This window comes from Rhyacophila brunnea, unplaced genomic scaffold (genome assembly GCF_057557595.1).
Source record: "Rhyacophila brunnea isolate RB1 unplaced genomic scaffold, BYU_Rbru_1.0 scaffold_19, whole genome shotgun sequence".
NCBI classification, from domain to species: Eukaryota; Metazoa; Arthropoda; class Insecta; order Trichoptera; family Rhyacophilidae; genus Rhyacophila; species Rhyacophila brunnea.
Window position 1 is genome coordinate 35,890,192 of NW_028232848.1, and position 26,352 is coordinate 35,916,543.

General features: G+C 35.4%; 1 protein-coding gene across 2 annotated transcripts in view; it reads left to right on the top strand.

Annotated features, from left to right (window-relative positions):
• Positions 1–26,352, top strand: part of LOC147072978 (uncharacterized) — a 45,379-nt gene that overhangs the window by 15,058 nt on the left and 3,969 nt on the right. For both annotated transcript variants that reach the window (XM_085945994.1, XM_085945993.1), the window contains exons 7-18: positions 220–375; positions 2,957–3,069; positions 3,641–3,870; positions 4,033–4,272; positions 12,770–12,929; positions 13,779–13,971; positions 14,867–15,063; positions 15,299–15,597; positions 17,309–17,470; positions 20,743–20,933; positions 24,131–24,293; positions 25,919–26,070. In XM_085945994.1, the coding sequence (XP_085802120.1) occupies positions 220–375; positions 2,957–3,069; positions 3,641–3,870; positions 4,033–4,272; positions 12,770–12,929; positions 13,779–13,971; positions 14,867–15,063; positions 15,299–15,597; positions 17,309–17,470; positions 20,743–20,933; positions 24,131–24,293; positions 25,919–26,070 (2,256 nt within the window). The remainder of the gene's footprint in view (positions 1–219; positions 376–2,956; positions 3,070–3,640; positions 3,871–4,032; positions 4,273–12,769; positions 12,930–13,778; positions 13,972–14,866; positions 15,064–15,298; positions 15,598–17,308; positions 17,471–20,742; positions 20,934–24,130; positions 24,294–25,918; positions 26,071–26,352) is intronic.

Here is a 26,352-nt window from a genome sequence, read left to right on the forward strand (position 1 = left end):
ATCAGTCTGATAACATTTTAGTCATTCAGCGAGGTTTAGGATGATGTGGTAGGTCGGAGTAAGATCCGTTATCTGTTATGCCTTAGAATGTGTGGAACTAAGCACAACGAAACCTATTCACTATTATATATTATAGATTGTAATAATTATGTCTTCAATAATCCTATGGTGAATTTTATTTGATACATTTCCATAACTATAATAATTCAATTTTTTTAGGCGAATTTGACGGTATGAATTATCCTCATTCGTCAGAAATGATGGAGCAATTCAAGGAAAAATTTGGCTTGAAGTCCTTCCGACCGAATCAACTCCAAGTGATTAATGCCACCCTCATGAGATTCGACTGCTTTGTACTCATGCCAACCGGAGGAGGTAAACTTATGTTGATTTCATTGTGGAAACTCCAGACAAGCCATGATACCCTTAAAACCTCATGGTTTGTCATTATCACACTCCTCTATATTAAGCCACAGGTTAAATTTCTGGCTGGATCAAATATCATGTTGTCCATTTGAATATTAAATGAATATTATCATCGCTGACACCCTGCCGCCATACATGAGTGAATAAATATTTAAACAGTGTTTTATTATCTACATTGCTTACTTGTTCTATAACAGCGATGATCGCCTAAGTTCTATTGACACGTGAAAAAATTATATATGAAATCAATTCCATACATAATACATACATTTTTAAGAAAATTAATGATGGTTTGCCCTCATCATACTTGTAGGGTACACGGCAAAAACAGGCTCATTTTTTTCATTTCTAGAGTTAAATTCCAATTTGTTCAACAGAGGAAGTGCTCAAGAATGGTAGTATCAATAAAACTACCTAAATCGATTTCATTGCTTCATAAATGAAGGGAGCGTAGTCAAGGCAAAAATCAGCTCATTGTGGATGAAACTGCACAAAAACGGGTTCATAAACTAAACACAAACGAGCTGATTACAAATTCATCACTAATTTCACTTTCATTATATTCCAAAATAAACGAGACATCAATATATAAATTCTTTTAATTAATATTAAACCCATTTTCCAACCAATAACGATTTTATTCTTCTTTTTGCTCTCTTGCAAAATTATCATTCTGTCGATGAGCCTGTTTTTGCCTTGTACCCTTGTGCCATTATGATGGATGAATCTGCTTTAAACAGTGTTTTACCAGTAATTTAATGATTTTGGGAGGTCATATATCGAGTGCTTAAGAGGACGTTCTACAGAAATGGCCTTGAGAATTGAAAATATGATTTTTTAACATGTGGTCCATAATATCTGGTCTACTAGTTAATATAAAAAGGTCGTGTCAAAGTTGTTTGTGTTAATAAATTTGCTCTGTGACTGATCCGACTCATATTTCACATTTATTTCATCAGGGCTGTCGAAGACATAAATCATAATATATATTTATAATTTTAAATTTTTATTTATAATATATATTATTTAAGTTTTGTGCATCTAATGCCGGGTCCACACTGGCAACAAGTTAATTTGCTGGCAACCTCGTTAGATTTTACGATAATTATTGTAAAATTTCTTAAGCAATTATGGTAAGTATCGTAAAATTTAATGAGGTTGCCAGCAACTTGTTGCCAGTGTGGAAATGGCTTAATATCCACTGTGGTTCACGTAGTGGCATGGACCTGGGGTTAGCTAATTCAGGAAGTCAACACCCATGATAGAATTTTTTCCAGTTTTGGTTGCATTATATTCCAAAACTCTTCTGTAAAAATCGTTTCCGAGTTTATAAATGGAAATTTCTCGGTGTACATAGTAAACAAACCTACGAATAAAAAAAGACAAAAAGGAACATACTGATTCATCGCAGTAAAATCTGGTAATCAAATTCGCCATTTTGAAAAGCGACGATTTTGCGTAAACAAATATCACGTGGTCTGTACGTGTGCGGCAAACTTCGAATGTGTTTGTAATTTTGTGCAAAGTGCGAATGTAATGTTTTCAAATAATTGATATGGATTAATTATACCATCGTATTATTTTCTCGAAATCATAAACATACTATAATAGTATTTGAGTATCAACCTATGTTCAATTTGAATTGGGTTATAATAATAATATACCCGTATATATATCAATAGTATGTTTGCTACAAAATCCACCCAAGTTATCAGTACGTACTTGCACAGGTTTGATTAAAAACCATGATGAAATTAACATTTAAAAAATATGAATGCTTAATATTATTTTGACAGCCCTGTTTTCTGATCGGCTTCATGTCGCAGGTGTTCATAAAATAATAATAATTCTCTGCGCCAGAAATTATCAGTAATAATAATAATATTTCTTGAAATAAAATCTCTGATGATTAGTGATTTTTGCGAAAAGATCGATTTAAATTGACGTAGTTACGACGCCGAGGTCCTTTTTATACTAAATTATATTTGAACGGCGGGCTCTTCAGCGGGCCCTTAAAGTCAGACAACGTTATCTACAAAAAAGTGTTTTTTTTTTTTTTTTGAGATAACGTTATTTTACATTTACGGCTACATGATAGTCAAACAACGTTATGTCAATCTTTTCTAATTTCTTATTAAATCGTCAGTAAAGTTTAACGCTAATTACATAAGTTACCCTTGTTTTCATATTTTTTAAAAACTATCCCTATAAATTTTAACGTCATCATAAGCAAGATAAATGTACAATACACAATAAATTATAAAATACTAACATTAGGTTTTAAATAAACATTTTCCTTGTAAAGTTACAAGAATCTAAAATAACGATTTTTGGCTCTCCTGTAAAGTTGCACTTTTGTAGATAGTGTTGTTTGACACTAAGCCCTCGATATATGCCTTCTACTTGTAAATAAGTATCAATACTTTTTTGACGGCCATATACAGTGGTATGAGTGATTGAGATGAATCACGAATGTGGTCACGAAGAGGTGCTTCTAATGTATATGATATCTTAATATACTGACTTGCAGGTAAATCTCTTTGCTATCAACTACCGGGCATTCTGACCCCTGGTGTCACCATCGTAGTTTCGCCTTTGAAGTCCTTGATACTGGATCAAGTCTACAAACTTAACTCGTTAGATGTGAGTAGCTATTATTGTTCCCTTACCATGAATAGGCGGGCATATGAGTATAGTAAAAAAATACTCATGTTTGTATCTATGTGTAGTAACTGTTACCGATTGATTTATCACATACCTGGTACAATTCTATTTTGGAATAGTGAAATACTGGAATATATTTTATTGTATTTCTACAGATTCTACAGAATGTTGTGGGTCTCGGGTTCAAATCCCAGCTCTGAAAAAAAAACATGTTTTTCAATGTGCGTTTGGACCCAGAATATGGACCTAATAGATTGATCAAGTGGCTAATATCCATTTCTCGTAAAAACAAAGATCTATCAATACAACGTCCACTCGGTGGAAGCCCATATGATAACTCTGTTTTCCATAAACATACATTTCCCTATCTGACACAAGATTCGAGCTGAGTTAATGTTTTGATATTGATCATACATTGTATTTTTAATATCTGTTGGCCCATGAGTTTGATGAACAGCTAACAGCAATGCTGTTATATTATGTAATGGTTATTATTTATTTTTAATTACTATGTGGAATATGTATACATATAATGTCCTCTGATGTGTAGATCCCAGCGGCTCACATGTCTGGCGACGCAATAGTCAACAAAGCAGACGAGATATACCGCCAGCTGTCGTACAAAGAGCCCGCCATCAAATTGCTGTACGTCACGCCTGAGAAGATTTCCGCTTCTCAAAAATTCCAGGCCACACTGGACGCACTATATGCGAGAGACAAGATCGCAAGATTCGTAATCGACGAAGCGCATTGCGTCTCACAGTGGGGACATGACTTCAGGTATGACAAATGGCTTCAAAATTTTGAATCTCTAAAACCACTATTAAATACTAGTTTAATACTACGGTTAATTCACTGCTGGACTAAGGTAACCGGTAGCTCTTTCCACTCCTATCACAACACAGTCACCTTTATGGAACATTGATTTGTTTATAATTTCAGACCAGACTACAAACGTCTAAGCACGCTGCGAAGCCGTTTTCCTCGAGTTCCTATTCTGGCGCTTACAGCCACGGCAGCTCCTCGTGTCCGACTTGACATTCTTCATCAACTGGGAATCCCCAACTGCAAGTGGTTCCTGTGCTCCTTCAACCGACCTAACTTAAAATACCTCGTCCAACCTAAGAAGGGATCTAGTGTCATCGGGGAGATTCAAACTTTAATAAAGACTAAATTTTTAAGGTTAGTTCCCAACCCATGGCTTTCAAACTGAACTGTAAACAAAGAAAATAGAAAGTTTGACAGTAAAGTATAATTAACAAAGACTAGTAAAGGGAAACCAAATGTGATAATCGACAATCCACATGAACAAAACAGGGACATAAAAGAAAATGTAACGATTGAGAATTCTCATGAAAACATAGACAAAATGAGAGAAAATGTATTGATTGATAATTCACATGTAAAATGTGTTTTCTTCACAATATGTATTAAAAATGCTTTTTTTATGAAAAAGTCTCTTGGTTGTTATAAAAGTGTGTTATGACTTAAAAAAGGTTGGAAACCAGATGGGACAAAGGGTGGAGGTAGACTGTCAAAATCCGACATAAATGCACACTAATTTTTGTCAGTCATATTTATTTGTTTTCATTGAACTAAGAATACAAATTGCAGATGATGCTGGTTGGTATTTTTAAATTTATGTTACCCCTGCCTAAACCAAACCAAAATAGATATTAAATATTCTATGATTTAATGGCATAATTTTAAATATTTTATAGACAAATATTTTTTGAATATTCGTTTATTTAAATAATGGTTTGGTTTACGCAGGGTTTAATTGAATTTTAAAAACTAACTATGTAGCACTGACACCCCGGAAGTCCGGGTAGGGAGGGGAGTCGGGGCCGCACAGCCCGATCCGACCTCCGCGCTCAACTCTCCGGTCGACCGGGCGTCAATGTCGCCCTGGTAGCGTGCCGTCGGTCGGTACGTGGGAGTCACATGACCAGCTTCCACCCTTCGACTAACTCAGTGATTGAAATTGTTTAGGGCGGTCAATTGAAGCTTGGTTTTGTGTTTGGGTAGAGCACGTTCAGTGTAAGGTTAGGCCTTGACAGTTGATTATGGTGGATCCTCACAATGAAACACACGTTGTTCGTAGCACAAAGTTTTATTTTTAACTTATAGTTCACAAAAAAAAGGTACGTACACAACACACAGATACACAGTATTAAGTTTTACACGGTTTATAATTTTTCAACAGCCCTAAATTTATTAATGATGGGCGCCGTAGGCTGTGACAATTAAAATTTAAGAATCAACGTGACACGAAGTCCGTCGCGTATCGGAGGCTTCGGCTAACTTGATCGATTCCTGTCGATACAGAAATCGTTTTTAAAAGGTAGGTACACAATCAACAAATTATATTCTTCGCGAAGTTGATTTTCAGCGGGACACAAAGTCCGTCGCGAGTCGGAGGCTAGGGCTTACTGCCTTGCCAGCCTGGACACCTACCGCGTGCCGTGGCCAGGTCTCCTTTTTTGGCTTTATCGCTGTCCCTTTCAATCTACCCCTGAACGTCCACCCCTCTCTATCATTCTTGCCCGCAGCAGAATGCTTGGCCTTTGCCTGGGTTTTACCTTAAGGGTCGTCCAAGTCACCTTTTTGCCAGGTAGTTGAAAGTTACAGCGATTTCAAAGAATTGAGCCCAAAAGAAACAACATTTATAGTTAATTAATACAAATCATCGTATTCATACAGCGGCGATAGAAGGACTTTGGCTTGGCGGACTATAAGAACCATGAATGTGGCATCCATAGCTTCGCTCGTACTTTGCCCTTAAGGGGTCCTCCATACACGTATAAACGTGGCGGTATCAGCACTATCTGCAATTTGTAGTCTTAGTTAACAACCTACCTGTTTTTTCTTAATATAAAGTGGTGCATGGAGATAACCAGATTGACTCCAGACCATTGGACTTCTCAGTTCTTAACCGGACATGGTGGTTTTGCCTCCAAGCTCTGTCAGCTTGGCTTAATAGAATCTCCGACTTGCTTATGTGGCGAATTGCAGGATGCCGATCACATCCTTTGGGAGTGTCCCCATATGTCGGTTGAAAGGGAAGAGCTTCTCAAGTCGGTCCGACCCTCAGTTGGACCGGTCGGCCATAGCGACTTTGTATCTACGAGGGAAAATTTCTCAGCTTTTAAAAAGTTTGCGGCATTTTACGGCGAGCGAGACGGTCTTTTCTCACCGAGTATTGACTTGGAAGTGGAAGTGGACAATGGAAGTAGGGATCATGCACACTCTAGTGCACGCCAACCAAGGTCTTGGGAAGTTGCTCCTGGGACACTTTCGGCACAAATTTGAAGAGAAAATTAATATTTCATTATCCCGTGTGTTGACTAAACGCGAAATGATGTCGGTTATTTCATTAATTCATGAATTCTAGTGATAAGCTAATAAACCTTAACCCGGCCGGCGCCGATGTCACACACCTTGTACAAATCAGGCAAATTTCGCAATGCGCATGTGTATAAATCGATGTCACCGCTTCCATATTTATCATACGGGACTGATTTTTTCACGTAAATTTGGCCTGATTTGTCCTTCTCCTGCCACCTATGACATATTTCAAAAGCATTGGTTCTAAATATAAAATAATCACCAAAGTTTCGAACCAATTCGTACGGCCAAGTTTTGCCGGTCGACAGAAATCAGTTTGAATTGCGCGCCGCGACTGCGCAGTATACGACAGACTTTCAACCGAGCGGGCCATTGCGCGGGATTGTATTTATCGCATATAAGTTGAATATTTACCGCAATCGATGATAAATACTTTTATTGCTGTCTGGTGTACTTATCACATTAAAACTGGCATGATTAACTATTGAACGTATGATTTTATTTTACCGCGATTTTTAAAATACTTTTTGTACTGTCTACCGTGTCCCATTTTAGTGAATGTGAAAATTAATACTGATATCAATAACTATTGTGTGTGAGTTTAATGATTTCTGTGATTTGGCGTTCCCTAATACTGTAGTTAAACATTTTAAAAACATTTCACAGTTTTATAGTGCGTAAATATGGAGGAAGAAAATGTGCGTACTAATGAGGAATTGGACTCAGATTATGATATGTCGGAAGAGGAATTGGAACAGCATGAGACTGATCATGACGTCGACGATACGGACTCTGACGAGCCAATTGAATTTTTGCGGTCGTGGAGAACTGGCCCGTATATTCCAATAGTTCACGAATTCAATGATTGTCGATCTGGCGTGACATCGAACGACTTGAACGAATCCTCTCCCGAATGTCTTTTCTTTGAACATTTTTTGAATAAAAATATAATGTCGGAAATAGTGAACCAAACGAATACATTTTTTAACCATTCGTACAGTGCGGGAGACCTCGGACCGAAATCGCGGTCACACAATTGGACAGACACGTCAGTGCCGGAGTTGTATACATTTTTTGCCGTATCAATGCTGATGACTCGAAATAAGCACACGTCGATAGAGGAACATTGGAGTACCGATCCTTACCTGCATGCAGACATTTTTGGGAAAATAATGGCTAGAAATCGATACCAACTTATTTTACAAATGCTTCATTTTTCTGATCCTAGTGTGACCGCCTCAAATGATAGACTAGCTAAAATTAGATTACTGTTAGAACACACAAGAACAATTTTTAGGGAAACGATGATACCGTATCAGAATCTTTGCATAGATGAGAGCATAATCGTGTTTAAGGGTAGATTAATTTTTAAACAATTCATTCCTTCCAAAAGACATCGATTTGGAATAAAAATGTTTGTGATGTGTGACGTAATGACAGGGTATATTATTGACTTTATAATTTATTGTGGGGAAGGGACTGACATACAAGACAATGAAAATCTCGGTATTTCCGGTGCGGTAGTGACAACACTAATGAAAGACTATATCGGGAAAGGTCACACCTTATGGTGTGATAACTGGTATTCGAGTCCGGCGCTCTTTAAATACCTTCACTCTCACAAAACGAATGCTTGCGGTACAGTGAGAAAAAATCGTAAAGATATGCCAGAGTTCAGCAAACTGAAAAAGGGAGATACCGAGGCTAAGTACAATAGTCCACTTTTGGCTCTGATATGGCACGATAGGAGGGATGTTCACATGCTATCCACCCTCCACGATGCATCATTTGGACCAACGGGAAAAGTGAACTATAGAACTGGCGAAAACATTGAAAAACCAAAATGTGTTCACATAACAAAAATATGGGTACGGTAGATAAGTCCGACATGATGCTTAGCAACTTGTCGTGTATGAGAAAGTCGATCAAGTGGTATAAAAAGGTCGCATTCCATATGATCGACTTATATTTATTAAATGCTTTTTATTTATATAAATTTATTAAATGTGACAAAAAAACATTGGGCGATTTTCAACTCTGTGTAATAAAACAACTAGTGGACAAATATTGTGTGAGAATTTCAAATGCACCCCTGCCCAAGCCGACAGCGTCAACTAGCGATAATCCCGTACGATTATTGCCCAAAAGTGCAACGGGACATTTGCCAGAATACATTTTACCGACACAAAATACCGATAAGCCTAGAAGAAAATGTTTCGTATGCGGGAATTCTAAAAAAAATCCGAAAAAAACAAAACTCTCTCGCTATATGTGCCCAACGTGTGATGTTGCGTTATGGCTGTCACCTTGCTTTAAAATATATCACACATCAAAAGAATTTTAAAATAGGTTTATTATTGTATTTGTTTTTTTTTTAATATGTGAGTTTGTGTTAATTTATCAATAATATTCAATAAGTTAAGTGTTTGTGTAGTTTAAATATATTAAAAGGGTCCCCTTTATATTTGTTTACGACTCAACCCGAAGACATTAATATGTGATTTATCGATATGCACTTGAAAATTAGTAACACCAATTCGTGGGAACGTAATGCACAAGTGTCGAAATAGTACACACCGCGCAGAGCTCTAACTATTGGCTACAAAATGGCGTCTTGCGGTAAGTTCTTTCAAATTTGGATAGCATTCGTTTGTTCGAGTGTTTCTGATATTATAACTGATTTATTACGGTTTTTTAGTGTGTCGAAATTATCTTAATGGCTTTGGGTTCTCGACTGGAGCTGTGACATATTTTTTATTGCTTTTTTTAGTATAGAACAAAGACGATAATGAAATTCATGCGTAGTTATGGTGCGTCATACGATTTTTGAGGCAGGTGCCGGGTTAATACTATTTCACAAAGTGCAGTTTCATAATAATCATTATTCATACAGTGTACAAATTGCTTAAGATAATTTACTTATATAGAATAAGATGGCTTCCGTTAAAAGTAAGAGGTATTTATCTACTATAAGAGATACAATCGCTCCTTAAAACTAATCCAATAAAGATTTAAGTAACTCGCAACATGTTTTATTAAAAATATAAAATATACAGGTAATTTCCCAAATGTCAATAACGTTTTGTCAAATCAAAAACAATGCCGAATTGATTTCATTTTCCAATAAGGTATGTTTCCAGCGCACCCTAAAAAATTATAATCCAAAAAATCACCGGCCGCCACTGATTGGCACCACTGTTTTATGGGAGACTGGGAGACTAGCATATCGTGTCTCTTCAGTTTAGTAGCGAACGTTTTGAAACTGAGAGATTCCAGTCTTGCCGTGAGCGAACCGCCATTGAAATACATTAGCTACATACCTTCTGGAATTTTAGTTTCAGTCTCGACTTTTTTGAGTGTTCTCATGATCGGGGAAGGCCTAACTGCATAAAAGAAGGTTTTTCTTTTGCTCAACATTTTTGGCCCTCAAATGACTAAATTCCAGAGGCATATTGATTAAAAATTACTGATGCAATGATATGATGTTTAAAATGGATTATCTATGTTTACATTAGTACATGTACTAACTACTATTACATTATTATGTACTATCACTTCCCTCCATTTTGAATGTGAAAACAAACTGTCACTTTTATTTTTAGTATCTGGTTTATCGTCTAGATTCGGGATGTGAAGGTGGATAATTAACACACCGGAATTGTTTCGGAAACGACGAGGTTTATTTGATGATAATATCGCACCGTAAGTGTAAAACCATAGCAAGTGCAAATTTTTCAATTTCGAGATTTAAATGCAAAACAACTGCAAAAGTCATAAACTTGATAATGTAAAATTGAAGTTACTGCAAACTTAAAAATTCTCATTAAAAAGACAGATATTTGGGTTTTACAATACAAAGATTTACTTCCATTGTTAATGTAAAACCATAGTATCTGCAAATGATTATCCATGACTAATTGTGAAACCCGAGCATCAGACGCATTCTTTTGGTGAATGCAATGTGGCATTGTTTTTATTATTGTGATAGCAGGCAGTTATTGAAATGATTCAGTGTTAAGACTTTGATAACGCATCCAGACGTATTCTACAACACATTATTGTTTCCTTTGATTCAAGTAATGTAGTGCAGTGTATTTTGTTTTTATCAAATATGAGTTTAAGGATTCGAATGATGGTGGAGTTAGCTTTAAAAGCTGAAAAACTTCTAAAAAGGTAAGACTTTGTGATAAATATTATACTAAAATGATATACAAAACTAACCTTAATATTATTATTGTTATGAAACTTATTATTATCGACTTATCTTATGTACCTATGTATTTATTTTATGCACCTACAATAATAAACTCTTTCAATTAACACAACAGTATATCAATCAGATCTATGATATTTTTGTTTTTGCAATGTTACAGATTTTCAAAAATGTGACAAGTACATTTCCTGATGCTGAAGAACCCATGTTGGATATAGATAAGGATGCTGCTGGTTTGCAAGAGGAACAATACCCATTATAATATAGGCTTTTTTCAACCAAACAAGGAACTATGTGACTTTTGTGAAAAATATAAAAATTGCAGTAGCGAAGAGAAAAATATAATTCAAGTTAAATAATATATGACATTCATCAAAACAAATAAACAATTATCGAGAACACAGAAGGCGAAAGACGAATAAAATAGTATGTTGCTATAATCTGCAGGTCGTATTATCAACACCAAATGCCCAGATATCAGTGCTATATTATAAAAGAAAGCTTTCAACTTATAATTTTACCATCTTACACACATTAATAATAAAAATGGTTACTGTTTTGTTTAGCATGGAGAGACTACAAACAAAGGGGCCAATGCAATTGGTTCTTGTGTTGTAAAATTCCAAAAAAGACCAATCAATTGGGAAGGAAGTCATTTTTTATTCGGATAATTGTGCCGGACAGAATAAAAATAAAATTATTACAGCAATGTATTTATGAGGCGTCCAGAATTTTAATATCCCGAAAATCACACACAACTTTTTGGTCGTAGGACACACCTTGAACGAGGGTGACTCTACAACACTCTTGCATAGAGAAACAAAAAAATAGTCTTGAAGTCAGGTCCAATTTATATACCAATACAGTGGATTCCAGTGATTCACTGGAAATTGGCACTGACGAGATTTTTGATTTTCACAAGTTAGCAAATGAAGTGGGCAATAATTTTCAACTCAACGAAAATTGTAAAAAGGTTAGTTGGGTAGACATTTGCGTTATCGAAGTGAGGAAAAACAATCCTTATTGCCTGTTCTATAAAAATAAGTATGAAACAGAAGTGTTTGATGTAATAAATATTAGAAAACGTCAGGGCGGACGTCAATCAGTACAACCTCAACTACACAAAGCATTTATAAAACCACCTCGGATCTCCGAAGCAAAATTAAATGACTTGATTTCCCTATGTTCTTCAAAAGTGATACCAGAAATACACCACAATTTTTATAAAAAAAACTTTCATCTACACATTTAAATACAGATTCAGATAATAATTGACGTCGATAAAATTAATTATAAAAACATTACAATTATTGTAATTTGCTATTTTTATTTTGGTTTAAAATTGTATGCATCTATTTTAATAAATTATAGTTAGTAAGCTTAAAATATCAAAATATTATAGGTAAATATCATTATTGATTTATTTAATAATAATATAAAATATTATATTATAATGGTATTACCAAAGTTCCCAATAAAAATCTTACTGCAATTCAGGTAACTGCGAAATATCAACATTTTCTATGCATCATGAAAGTGTAAAACCATAGCAACTGCTAAAACTTGTAATCTTGATGGATTTATATGAAAAAAAAATAAAATTAATAAAAGAACATGTCATAATGTATACATACACCAAATATTATGGTTTTATTTTAGAAACTCTATTTATCCTGACCAAATGAAAACTTCAAACCCTTATATCTCCAAACTATGTAATTTGCACATACGTTGGTTTTACACTCACGGTGCGATATATACTAGATTACTACATTTTATATAATTTATTTTATCCGTACGAAATGTGTGTTGCGCGAGCGAACAGTGTTTTCCGCGTGCTGTCAAGGAAGCTCTCAAAACGCTCAAAACAAAACGGTTACACTCGCGAGCTGTGCACAAAATGCGGCGTTGCCATACGTATTTTTTTTGACAATGTTGCCGGTCAGATATTTATTAGACAGATATTAAACATTATTTAATTATTTTCGCAATCAGCCGTTATTATTTGTTGGCTTCGATACCGATTCGGGCCTCTCAAGATACACAAAGACATCTCCAAATGGGGACCATACGGGGGTGTCACAGTACATACTATTATTACACCTTATTTGTTTTCAGACAATCTGGTATTGTCTATTGCCTGTCTCGCAAGGAATGCGAGACGGTGGCGGCCGATTTAAAGCATAGTGGAATAGAAGCCATCGCATATCATGCTGGGCTGACAGACGTGCAAAGGGAAAAAGTCCAAACTCGATGGTTAGAAGATAAATTACGAGTGGTGAGTAACAGTAAACACTTAAAACAAATATTTATAATTATTTCTCTCTGTATTCACAGTGTCGAGCTATTGACTAATTGTAATTTAACTAAATATAATGGTTAAATGTTATAAAATATAACAATGGAGCAGTGGCAATGGGCTAGACATTTCACTCGGCGAGTAGACAATCGCTGGGGAAATGCAATACAGTGGTCCCCAAGGGTGGAGTTCAAGAGAACACATCGCAAAATCAGTATCAACATCGAAAGAAAATATTAGTATCGATAGTTTTTTGACAGCCCTACTCAAGGGGAACTAAACAACCACAGAAAAACGTCCTTAAGCCGACTGGATAGACGAAAGCATTAAATTTGATGGATGTATGTGGCAGTGAAGAACTGAAGGACCGAGAAGAGTGGCGGTAGGTAGAGTGGGCCTTCACCCAGCAGTCGATCGACCCCGGCTGATGATGAAATTAGCTTTAAATCTGCCTAGAGAGAGGCTGCTCAATTCCGAGAAGGCAGCCCTTATCTGCCATCGTATATGTTCTAAAAAATACATTGTTACTTGAACTCAACTAGTTAACTGACTGGGTCACTCGGACTCAACCTGTCAATACGTAATCAATTTCATTCCACAATAACTGTATCACGACTAATCAATATGCTGCAACTGTTCCCGATCATCAAATAAATGCCGTTATTTTGCTACAACTCTTCATCCTACACTCAATCACCCGTCCTACGCTAGCCTCGTGACCAAAAGGCATGAAACAGGGCCCCGTTCCAAGCATTATCAATGGCCACATCTCAAAGGCATCAATCTTACGTCAATAGTATTACCAGTAATTATTTTGTAAATTTTCAGATTTGTGCGACTGTGGCTTTCGGTATGGGCATAGACAAGCCCGATGTCCGTTTTGTGATCCACCACAGCCTTCCCAAGAGTGTGGAGGGCTACTACCAAGAGGCGGGGAGGGCAGGCCGAGACGGAGAGCTCGCCAACTGTGTTGTCTTCTATTCCTACGCTGATGTCATGAGATATCGGAAGCTACTCGATTGTAAGATACTAACATAATATTTGCCTCTCATAATAATATTGACTAAAATTACATATGACATGTGTCATTAAATATTTTATTATTATGTATAGGTTTTGTATTTTACAAAACTTTTGATGCTTTTCCAGTATTTTTGCTTTCTTCTTTTCCTCCACTTTGTTTTTTCTGATTTTCTCCGAACTGATTACTTGTAATTTTTATTCTAAATGTTATGTTGTGAACGTCCTGAATTAATAATTTGTTATGTACTCAACGTATCTTTTTCAAATAAATAAAAAAAAAAAAAAAATTACGATGGTGCTGGATTAGTGTATGAAAAACATGAAAATGATATTTTCTGTAGGTACCTATATGAATTTGACCGGACGGCTGCCAATGACGTTTTAAGATGCAAACTTTTCCATGAACGGAACGCCACTCATTCGAAAATGACGTGATGATCTTTAGACGTCCCACTTTAAACGGGAAACGGGGGAACAATCAGGGGGGGAGGGGACAATCAATTATTTTAAACATACATTGAAGACCCAATGACATATATCGGAAATGTCGTCACATAGTCATAATTGAAACAGAATTCGTTTTTACCACTTGAAACGTAAATTGATTTTATTTTTGCAATAAAATTCGCGGCGTGCAAGGTACCATACATACACCTACCGGCAGTAAAAAGGTTAAAAAAACGTTTTATTGGTTGTAACAAAATGCTGGTTTTTTATTGTTTACCAAAATAATATTTTATCAATGATTGTTTGTATACTCAAAGTTGCTTAGAAACTCTCCCATAATTTGTGCAAAACCACAATGTCTTTAGATAATGTAGATTACTCAATGAACATACTGAAATAGTAAGATTGTATATGGAATAAACTATATAGGTTTTAACTGTTTTTAGTGGATCGTAATGCCAATTACGAAGCGAAGAAGATCCACATCGCCAACCTGATGAGGATGGTGGAGTTCTGCGAAAATGTGACAGAGTGTCGGAGAGCGCAGGTGCTCGCATACTTCGGAGAAACCTTCAGCCGTGAGGCGTGCCGCGCCATCACTGATTCTGCTTGCGATAATTGTCTTCGAGACGACGAATACAAAGTGGGAACACCTTTATTTAATTCAATTAACTTATTAAATCAATTCTGAACTATTAGAATAATACGATTCATGCATATCATATGGATTATTTTGAAAATCACCTTTGTTTTAATGAATCCAGGGAGCCCTGGGTTGCCGCGATCTGCGTCAGGTATTAAGTGAGAATTCGCAAAAGTTTGCGAAAAACAGTAAGTACACTATGTAACTTTTTTGGGGAAAAAAAATTGTTTCACAGATAGTGGACGTGACGGAGGAATGCAAAGCGATATGCCGCGGCGTGAGAGACCTGTGCGGAGGAAACAACCGCTTCACTCTCCTCCACATAGCTGACGTGTTCAAAGGCAGTCTTCTCAAGAAGATCGTGGACAATGGCCACGACAAGCACCCACTGCACGGGCGGGGAAAGAAATGGCCGCGTGGAGACGCCCAAAGACTCTTACATCAACTCACCACCAAGGAATTCCTCGCCGAGCAACTGGTCGTCTATAACGACATTGCCAATGCATACCTCAGACTGGGCCCTCAAGTTGAAAAGTAATCCTTTGCTTATTTTTAAAGGTATTGAGTGTTTATTTGGTGCTAAAGGTTTATCCACTGCCGGATAAATGACTTCCCCATCTCCCTCCACTCCTCTCGGTCCCTAGTTATTTGCTGCCATGTACATCTACTGAATTTTATGAGTTTGTCTATCCAGTTGATTTTAGGACATCCCTGTGGTCGTTTAGTGCCCCATGGGTACCACTGCATGACGGCATTGGTCCAGCAGTTGTCCACTCACCAAGCAATATGTCCTATCCAATGCCATTACATCTTCTTAGCGACCTCTATCACATCACATACTCTCATCTGTTTCCTTTATACATTGACATATATCTCGGTATTCATCATACATAATATTATAGTACCTACTGTAGTCAAATCAAATCAAATCAAATTTATTTATTTTACATATAATGAACATGACAAATTATAAATTCAAAGCGTTCACGACATGACATAAAATAAGTGTTAATAATGTTTAAAAAAATAAATAATACAGTAAGTAATTCGAAATTCTCCGTAATTCGAAATTTTCGTGAAAAAAAAGTCCCTTGAACATTATTTTCATATAAAACCATACCTTTAATTCGAATTTCGTAATTCAAAATGATTTCAGAGTCCTGGCATATAAAAATATTCAATAAATCATAATAAAGTACACTATTTCATGAGCCAGTCATTGAAAATTCATCATAAATTATTTATTTTATGAAGGTAATAAAAATAATCCCGACATTTTATGACCCATTAACACATCAGTGGCACAACTGCACTCCACTCAAAGGAAGAACAATAACTCACATGTTTCAGAACTGTAGGTATTTAATTGTTGATTGTTTATTGAATTTTCACATACTTTTACTAGAGAACCAATGCCAAACAATAATTGAGTTGACAAATTGGAAAAATAAAAAATATTTCGTATTTTTCTCTCTAGAAACTTTAACTCTAGCTAGGTACTTGGTAACTTCAACTAATGGATTAATGACACATGGTATTAGCACAGATTTTAATTTGAAAGAATTGTATCAGAAATTTGGTAGGCACATCTATGATCGTAAACAAAATTAATGAAAATGAAAATTAAATTAAATTTTAATTTTTAATTTTTTTTTTAATTTTAACATTCTTCCCCCATACATTTCGTAATTCGAATTCACGAATTCAGAATTAACGTGGAATTCGTATTAAAGAGGTTTTACTGTAGTTCTAGAAACATTTGGGAAAACTGAACTAAAAAATTAATGATATTAAATTATATGACATTACAATAGCTACAAGAGTATTCTACAATATGCTAGTGATCTTTCAACATTCAAGCCGTCATGATCGGTCATATTAAAATTTTTTCTCTACCACTGTAGAGTCTACCAACTATAATCTATACACCGTAAGAATTCAGATAGCTAAATCAGACTTGCTGTCTCTGTTTTTTGACGTATGTAAGATTGTATCTACGTATGATTGATGTATATAATATCCACAAATCAGTCATTCATGTAGTTTAACTATGAATTCATGACACTGTCCGCTAATAACCTGTTTATCCATAATTATCAGAACACCAACTAAACTTTTAAAATTGAAATACCTTTGACACTTGTAAAATGTTGATTTGCAACATGAGACTGTTGTACTAAAAAAAGACGGCAATATCTACTGACTTTATCGAAAACCTGTGTCAATATATTTTTATAACAAACAGATTGATGAATGGCGAAGTGAAGGTCCTGTTCCCAATGAAGGGCGAAAAGAAGTCCCTGACTATGGTGCCGGGAGGCGCGGCAATTCCCGTCGACTCCAAGACCAACGCGGAGATCAAGGCTATAGAAGATAAATGCTACGTCGCTCTAATGGAAGCATGCAGGTTTGTGGACATGGCCTAATCATTATTATTAGAGGTTTCAGTGAACCAAAATTGTGCCTAGCAATTAAGATACCCTCAGATAATTTCTGTCATTAATTTGAAAAAAACGAGGTTAGATAGAATCAAATTATCGAGCTATACCCACTCAATGATGATTGAAATTAAGGGTCTATGTGCTGGATAAAGCTTGAAAATGAAGAATTTTATGTATCTTTGGAAGCTGTCTGAACTATCTGTAGATATTGTTGGAAGTATGTAGATGTCATTATGATGCTCTGGAATATAACGTTTCATGGTCACATAAAATATATCGTAATACCAAATCAAAATGTACGATCCCCATCGCGGTACGATTGTTTACCCCTGCGCTAACAGGGTACAGTACTAACGGTTGTTTTGAGAAAGCCGCGCATCGGAAGCGTCTCAAGGCCGAAGCAACCCCGGCCCGATGTACCTACTGTTACGCAAGTTGAAATTAAAAAAACACCTGCTGCGGAAAGGACGTACGTACCAGTGGAATAACCTGACGGTCCCGGATCCAATGAACTCGACATTACCGCTCGAATATCCACCCCAATCGACTTAATATTATCACTGATTAATTTTTGGATGACGTGATGATGCCCTGTTAATGTGATGTTTAATTAAGACCCGTAATATTATAGTATGTTATATTGTGCCACAATGCGTTAATTGATGTGTAAGCAAATAATCGCTGCATTGAATTCTGGTGTGTCGTATTTATCCGGTTTGAATTTACCGCAGTAATTTTGATCTACCGAGTGCAGTGCCATCTGTAAAAACCCGATAGAGGCGTATTATCTAGGACGCAACGTTTTGTTTGTCTGTCTCGAAGTAATATTTAACTTTCATTTTATTTTAATTCTGTCCATTTCGTTATTGCACCAGGATAACTCAAACTCAATAAATAAATTAACGACATTGGATGAATCTCTGAGGGACTGTGCCTCTCTCCTCGCCCGCAAAAGGGTATTTCGTCGAACGTAATTGTTCTCTGATTGGCGAATTTTGTGGCACCATATCTCATCAAATATACGTAGATATAGGTTTTTGTTTGTCCCAGGTTGACTTAATCGCCAATACAACCATACCTGGACGGCTAGCAACCTTTTAACGGCTACCAATCCTCGATTTTAAATTAATATAATATTGTTCGTAAATACCACTGCCACCTGTGATTCATTTATGCAACATAATAACCTCTAATATACAAAAATATTCTCTCAGAACACCAGGAAGCGTCTCCTTCCCTGGAAAGGGGCAGCCTTGAGGATTGGTAAGCAGTTTCGAGTAGCCAAGGCTCTAAAGGTTCAACCAGTGGTGTCATACTGGGCATCTTTGGCCCAGTATCCCCAAACAAAGCCCTGTATTGGAGCTATTATATAGGATTAAATTACTGTATAATCTTTATAATAATAAGAATATTTTTTTTGTTTACTATTCGACGTGTCACTATTCCAATGCAATTTATATCATACCTGTGTTATTAATTAACTTTTTATGCCTGTATAATTACATGAATAAATTGGTTTTGTTGTTAATTAACTTTTTATGCCTGTATAATTCCAATTAAATTTGTTTTCGTTAATAAACAATCTAACCCTATATTTCTGTCGCCTATTGCAATAAATGTGTTCCTTTTGAACAGACCGAGTGTTTGATTTCTACACCCTCTTCTCAATCTGTATATCAGAAGTAAAAGATTTTGTGTCACTTATTAGAAATATTTTAACATCCAAGAAATGCATCTTCTGTTGCTCTCTTCCTTTCCGTATGCAATTAACTGAAACAATGCATTCAAAAGATTGAGTTAGATTTTCATTTATATGTAAATTGTTCATTTTTACAGTTTTGATTATGTTGTGTCAGAATTAGTAAAATTGAATGTAATATAATATGTAAGCGTCGGCCTATAGTGTTGTGAGTCCAGGTTCGAATCCTGGGTCTGCCAAGTACACATATTGTTTTTCAATTTGTATATGAGTCAGAGTGTGGACCTAATAGGTTGAGCAAGTGGCTGACATCCATTTCTCGTAAAAACAAAAATCTGTTGATACAAACCTCCACTCTGTGGAGGCCCATATGATCTTATTAGGATCGGACATGGTCGAATAAAATCATCATCATCAGGGGCACGACAACCCGATATGGGTCCTGGCCTCCTCCAACAGCTCCCTCCACCTGTCCCTATCCAGTGTGGCCGCTTTCCAATTCGGTATCCCCAGAATACGGCAGTCACTGGTAGCTCCATCCAACCAGCGAATATTTCGCCTGCCTCTTCTTCTACGCCCTATTGGATTGCTGGACATCACTCTCTTTGCCTGTTCATTGTCATTCATACGGTGCACATGACCTAGCCATCTCAATCTCCCAATCATAATTGATTGAACTGCGCTGCAATCTTCGTACAGCCCGTAGAGCTCAGCATTATATCTTCTCCTCCAATTGGTGCCGTCCTTGATTGGTCCATATATACGGCGGAGAATTTTTCTTTCAAAGATGTTCAGGGCTCGTTCATTTCGCAGAGTTAATGTCCAGGTTTCCGATGCGTAGGTGAGCACTGGCTTTACAAGTGTCTTGTAAAGAGAGCTTTTAGTTCGGCGAGATAGTATGCCGGACTTAAAATGTCTTAACAGTCCAAAGTAGCATTTATTCGCAGACATGATTCTCTTGTTGATTTCTTCTGTAATATCATTATATCGATTTACAAGAGATCCAAGGTATATGAAACTATCGACTGTATTAAACTTGTATGCACAATATCTAACTTTGGTGCGCTTTCTCGTGGTGTGACATAGACAGGCATGTATTTAGTTTTTGCCTCGTTTATTTGTAAGTCCATTCTTTTGGCAGAGGCTTCTAGTGCTGTGAATGCCTTTTTTAGCGCCAATTCTGATATGGCAATGCTGTCGATATCATCGGCATACGCCAGCAGCTGCACAGGCTTAGTAAATATTGTGCCGCTGCCACGGGCATCAATCTTTGCATCCCGTATCGCCTTTTCTAGCGCAATATTGAAAAGAAGGCATGCCAGAGCGTCACCTTGCCTGAGGCCATTCAGTGATATAAATGGCTCGGATATTTCCGCTTGAAGCTTCACCCGGCATTGTACTGGTGTCATTATCATCTCTACAAGTTTAATTATTTTCGTCGGAATTTCAAATTCTCGCATTGCTTCGTATAACCGTTTTAAATAATGCTATCATAAGCTACCTTAAAATAATAAAATAATATGTATGTATTATTGACAGAATAATAGCCCACACGAAGAACGTGACTATCGCTTCCATAATGAACATCCAGGCTCTGAAGGCTATGTCTCAGAAGCTGCCTGAGACAGCGGATGAGATGCTCTCATTGCCTCACGTCACCAATGCCAACTTCGAAAAGTATGGAGAGGAGTTGCTGAAGATCACCACTGAGCACGCCACGGAGAAATGCGGTAACCCTTACTTTATTTCTCCTCCTTCATAAATGTGCATCTTCCAAGCTTGATAAAACAAACTGATACAAATTAATCTCTTGATAACTCAAATAACTTCCAAATACAAGTCGATGCAGTTTTCTGATTTGGCCTAAAATTCTTTTAACTAAAAAATTTTGTTTCACCGCTGGCAAGTTTGTAGGTGTTTGACTGCAGTCATTAAATTTATTACTTTCTAAGATGAAGGGTTTTACAATATTCATTCTGATTTTTAAGGATAAAAATACCATTTTCTTGCCTGAATTACAAATATTTAATTTTAATTACAAAATGTGCCGAATTATCGGGGATCTAACTAACAAGGTTATATTGTAGTAGTTTTATATGTATGGATGTTATGAATGAAATATAAGAAGAATAATAACAGATGTTTAAATTGAGGCGTAGAGTTACTAAACCTGCTCTGGAGATTTTTTTGAGTTTTGAGTAAATCACGAAAAACTGTTTTTGGCATATTATGATGATTTAAGTGTAATTTTAGATGTTATATTTCTTCTGTTACATACGGAAAAGTATAATAAAATGTCAAATCCAATGTATAAGCCGTATTTATTCAAATAAATGCATCTTAATTATCACAAGAGTGGTTTTTGTCAGTCGCTACCTGACAGAGCGACGTTTGATGCGGATTTTTTTAAAAAGAGCGGTGTTTGATGCACAGTGGTACATTGTCGACAGGAGATGATAGTGCAGTAGCGGTCCGTATTAATTTTAATTATGTAATATATTTTCGAATTTACTTTGTCTAGAAAATATTTTGCAGTCATTCTTACCTACTGGCAGCTGTATAATTTTCTCATTGCACCTACATATTTAGCTCTGTTGTATTGGTATGTAATATTTTTTTTAAAATAGTGATATGTACCTACTTGTCTTGAAAATAAAATGCTTTTTGTTGGTACAAAGCATTAATATTTATTTAGAATAACAATAACACATTTAATAATATCAATAGCATATTTGAAAAAGCCCAGCGAAATTATGTACCGACCTTTAACTAACTAATCACCCCATTACCTGCGACTCAAATTCCATGAATGTGGGAAACCCATCATTACCTACCAACCTATTTATTAAATGTAAAAATAAAATGATAATATTTATAATCTACTTAAGTATATTAGATATTTTATAGCATTAAATTTATTAGCATTAAATGAAAACCAAATCCGACAAATAAAAGTCTACTTTTTATATAGGCTATAAATAGTAAACGTGGGATTTCTGAAATTTATTGCATAAAAGTATTATTATTTAACAATTAAGCTAATCTACAAGTACGATACATTAATAAACATAGGTAATTGAATTAAAATTCATTATCATTCATATTAACGAATCATACAATTTTATGACGAAAACAACTTGTCCCGTGTAGATAATGATAAGGAATATCTTTTTTTGTCAGGAAAGATGAAAAAAAATAACCTAACGTAATATAACATAACCTACCTACTAAATCTATCATTTGTATAATAAAAATTATCAAAGAAAAAGCATCTCCCCGACAGAAAATAGTTTTCCTTTAATTATATTTTTGACACGTCAAATCAAATAATGTTAAAAACGTGTAGATACTTGAGATTCTTATGATAGTTTATTATACCACACAGAACATTAAATATAAATGACAGCAAAAAAAAACACATGAAACTACAAAATAATATGAGATACCACTGGATTATTCATAACAATACAGCAAAATACAGTCAATTTTTAAATACGTTTCTTGACGTAACAGGTTATATTTCCACGCAGGTGGATTTGTCAAACGCTTCCTTGATTGTCCTAGTTGAGATTCCGTCATACTAACTATGGAAATATTCATTATTTAAAATAAAAAATAGTAAAATAGTCGGAGCAAAATTACGACCTTCTTCACTTATCGTTTTGACAGTTTGTAAGGAGATTAAAGCATTCGTGAAGAGTCATTATTTAAATCGCGGCGTCTGGTTGGCCGGTTACACAGAGAGGGTTTTACCAGAATAAATTTATTTTCAGAGCGGGTTTAGTCAGTCACCTCGATATCTATTTTGATTTTTTGAAGAAACAGAGGAATTTAAAACTCTCTCCTAGAACAGAGGACAGATCTTACGAAAAAGCTCCTGCGTACATTCAAAACTATTTTTTTTGAAAAATCGCCCAGAGCGAGTTTTGTAACTCTACGCCTCAATTAACGTAGCAAAAAGGACCCCTGATGTAATTTTCATACTAAATGACGAAGGTATTTTATATTTAATTTAATAAAACTCAAATTTTTTTAGTACTTTCCACTTTTAATAAATAAATCTGGACTGGTTTCGTCCGCCTCAGAGGAACATTTTCAACTGAATAGTCTTGTCAATCTTATATAAATCTTGTCTAATCAAGTATTTATCAAAACAAAATTCATGAGGCAACACAAATAATCTATCAATACATTGAATTATCCTTCAAATAATACTTTGTCAATAACAATTAAATTATTAATATTAATATTATTTTTTAATGTTAGAAACAAAGAGCATTTATCCTGCGCCAAAAATGGTAATGAGTCTTCTTCTTTTGGAAATCATTTATTTTTAAATAATCATTCATGTAATATCATTAAAAATTTGAAAATCCTACATTTGAATGAGAAATCTAAAAAATTAGATAAACAGGAAATCCTAGAAATTAATAGGTATACATTTTTGCCTAATTCTAATTTGTTATATTATAATCAATTGAATTTGTGTCATTTTTCAATCAAATTAAAATATATTTAATCAAATAAATTATCATAAGGCAATTGAAGTTTACCGTAAATCTAAACTATTTTTGGCATATAATCATTTATGCTTTATTATTGTATTGACTTCACAATAGTTTTATGAGGAAAAGAGCAATTAATGAAGATAAAAATTAGTGATTTTAAGTGGACTGTGTGGATGGGGTGGGTAGGAATGGCGGAAGTGTCTTTCCGAGATAATCTGTAGAACAAATTCTACACAGTAGCAAATAAACACTTCTTCTCTGAAGATGACCATTGTCTCTTAGATACACAGATATTTATTATCCCTAAAACCACTACATAATAGTCGATGTTGTGATCTCTCGGTCTAAGCCAAACTCAATTATCTCAATCATATTTCTTCTTATGTAACTATCTATTTGTAATTTGTCATTGTGAACAGTGATGCTGATGTTGCTGCAAGACCAACAGGAGTCAGAGCGGGCGAGTGAGGTGGTCTCGGAAGACGAAACAGACTGGCAGAGAGAGGCCACTGCCTCCTCCTTCTCCGGGCGGACCCGGGCCACCAAACGGAAAGGACGAAGCTATTCTGGAAGAGCTAAAAGGTATGAATCTTCCCTTACTGTAATGTATTAACCGAAAAAACAAGATATCCAACAAAGATTTAGATTTTTAGGTTGTCACAGTGTGTTCTTCCTCTTTCTTTCCTCGACATTTCGGGCTCGTTGCATAGCCCGTTCTCCAAAGATAATTTATTGTAGTATACTGTTAGGTGTATAAATGCAAACGCTGCTCTAAACCAGAATTACACAAACAAATGTGTCTCGACCCAAACACGTCTGATTTGTCGATGTGATTTTTTTGGCACATGTAACTTAACCCTTTTACTCCCACGGGGCCGATATTTCGGCCCACCATACCTATGCGAAAACTCCATCTGGGCCGATCCATCGGCCGAAAGTTTGGAACCAAATTTACGATTTATTCCAAATTTTTTCCCGTCATATTTCGTCTCGTGTAGACGAATCTTTATATTCACTGTGTGTTGAGTGTGAGTAACATTTATTTTAGTGTCGGCTTTATTTATAATTATGTCACACCCTATTAACTCACAAGTCATAATTGCTCTGCTGTCGAACTTGAGACCAAAGAGGGTCATAAAAATAATAAAACATTATTTTTATGACACATTTTAAATTCTGATATTTCTTTTAGTTGTTTTATGATTCATATATCACATTACAAAATGAAGTTTGTAATTTTTGAACTAACAATGGATGCCACTGTACTTTTGGTAAGATGGTGAAAAAATACATGAATATAAATATTATTATAAATGATTTAGTGCTTTGAGACTTATTTTTTGAAATTACTTCATTCCATATCAGTAAGTCGTCGATACTGTATCGAATTCTCTTGCGATTTCGTGAATTGAATAATATTCTTGAATACCTTGGACACTATACGATTTTTTTTGATTACTTTATAAAAATTCTATTTCATAGATAAATAATAATTTGTTTATTTTTTTTTCTGTTACTACATAAGGATAGATTATATTATAAAATTTGATAAATCAATTATAAATAAAAAAATGTTGACACACCTGTTTTGTTGTTCAAACATAGTTTTATCCGTTCATTTCTAAATAAATATTGATACATTATTTTTTTCTTTTGTTTTATTGATGTAAACTATCAATATTATTACTTATTATTGCTTTATACACCATTGAGAACACACAAAAAAAGTTTCAAATTTTTAAAACATGTGTAGAATTAGTTATTTAAAAAAAACTAAATCGACGATTTTTTGTCAAAAAACGCTTGGGAGTTTTCGCATATGCTAAATCAGCAACATTTTTGTTTGAAAAAAGCATCTGCTCTCACATGCAATAAATTTCACTCGACACGGACTGCATGCCGAACACGGCAAATGTTTCAGCGATACATGTATAGATTATTGCTTGTTACTTACCACAAATAATGAATTATGGACTTACCGGTTTTTGAAAATCAATGCCTCGTATTATAACCTCCACTCTGCGGAGACTCATTTGCTCTGCTTAGTAGTGAACATGGTTATATTATTTTTTTCCATCTCTTCCACAATAAGAAAGATACGGCGTCTTTGACAACAACACAATATTCTTGAGATGTGTTAACAATTTCAATGTAACTTCCGTTCCCAAGATTTTAGTTTACTTGGATGGATTTTTTGCATGTCACAGGTTCAAGAGAGGAGCCCGGGCAGGCGGCAGTCCGAGAGCGGGCGGGATAAAATCATGGAGAGGCAGGACAAGCACCAGGGGGGCCAAGAGAGGCGGCCGAGGTGGGAAGGCTTACGCTCACATCAATGCATCCGCCTCTACCTCCTCTAATGGTAAATGATCTACAGTATAACCCCTATTTTACGTTTTTTAAGGGACTGAAGAAAAAAAACCTAATTGGAGGGAAAATGTAAAAGGGGGGTATTGAAAAAAAGAACATTTAAATTTTATGTTTCTAAAAAAATAACGTTTTATTAAAAAACAACATTCAATTAAAATTTTTATTGAAAAATCGTTTGAATGTCACGACCCAATCATTGTCAAGTGCGCGTAACTCACATATTTTGAATATTTCCGACGTAAATCGCGGGAAATAAAAACGTAAATGCGGGTAT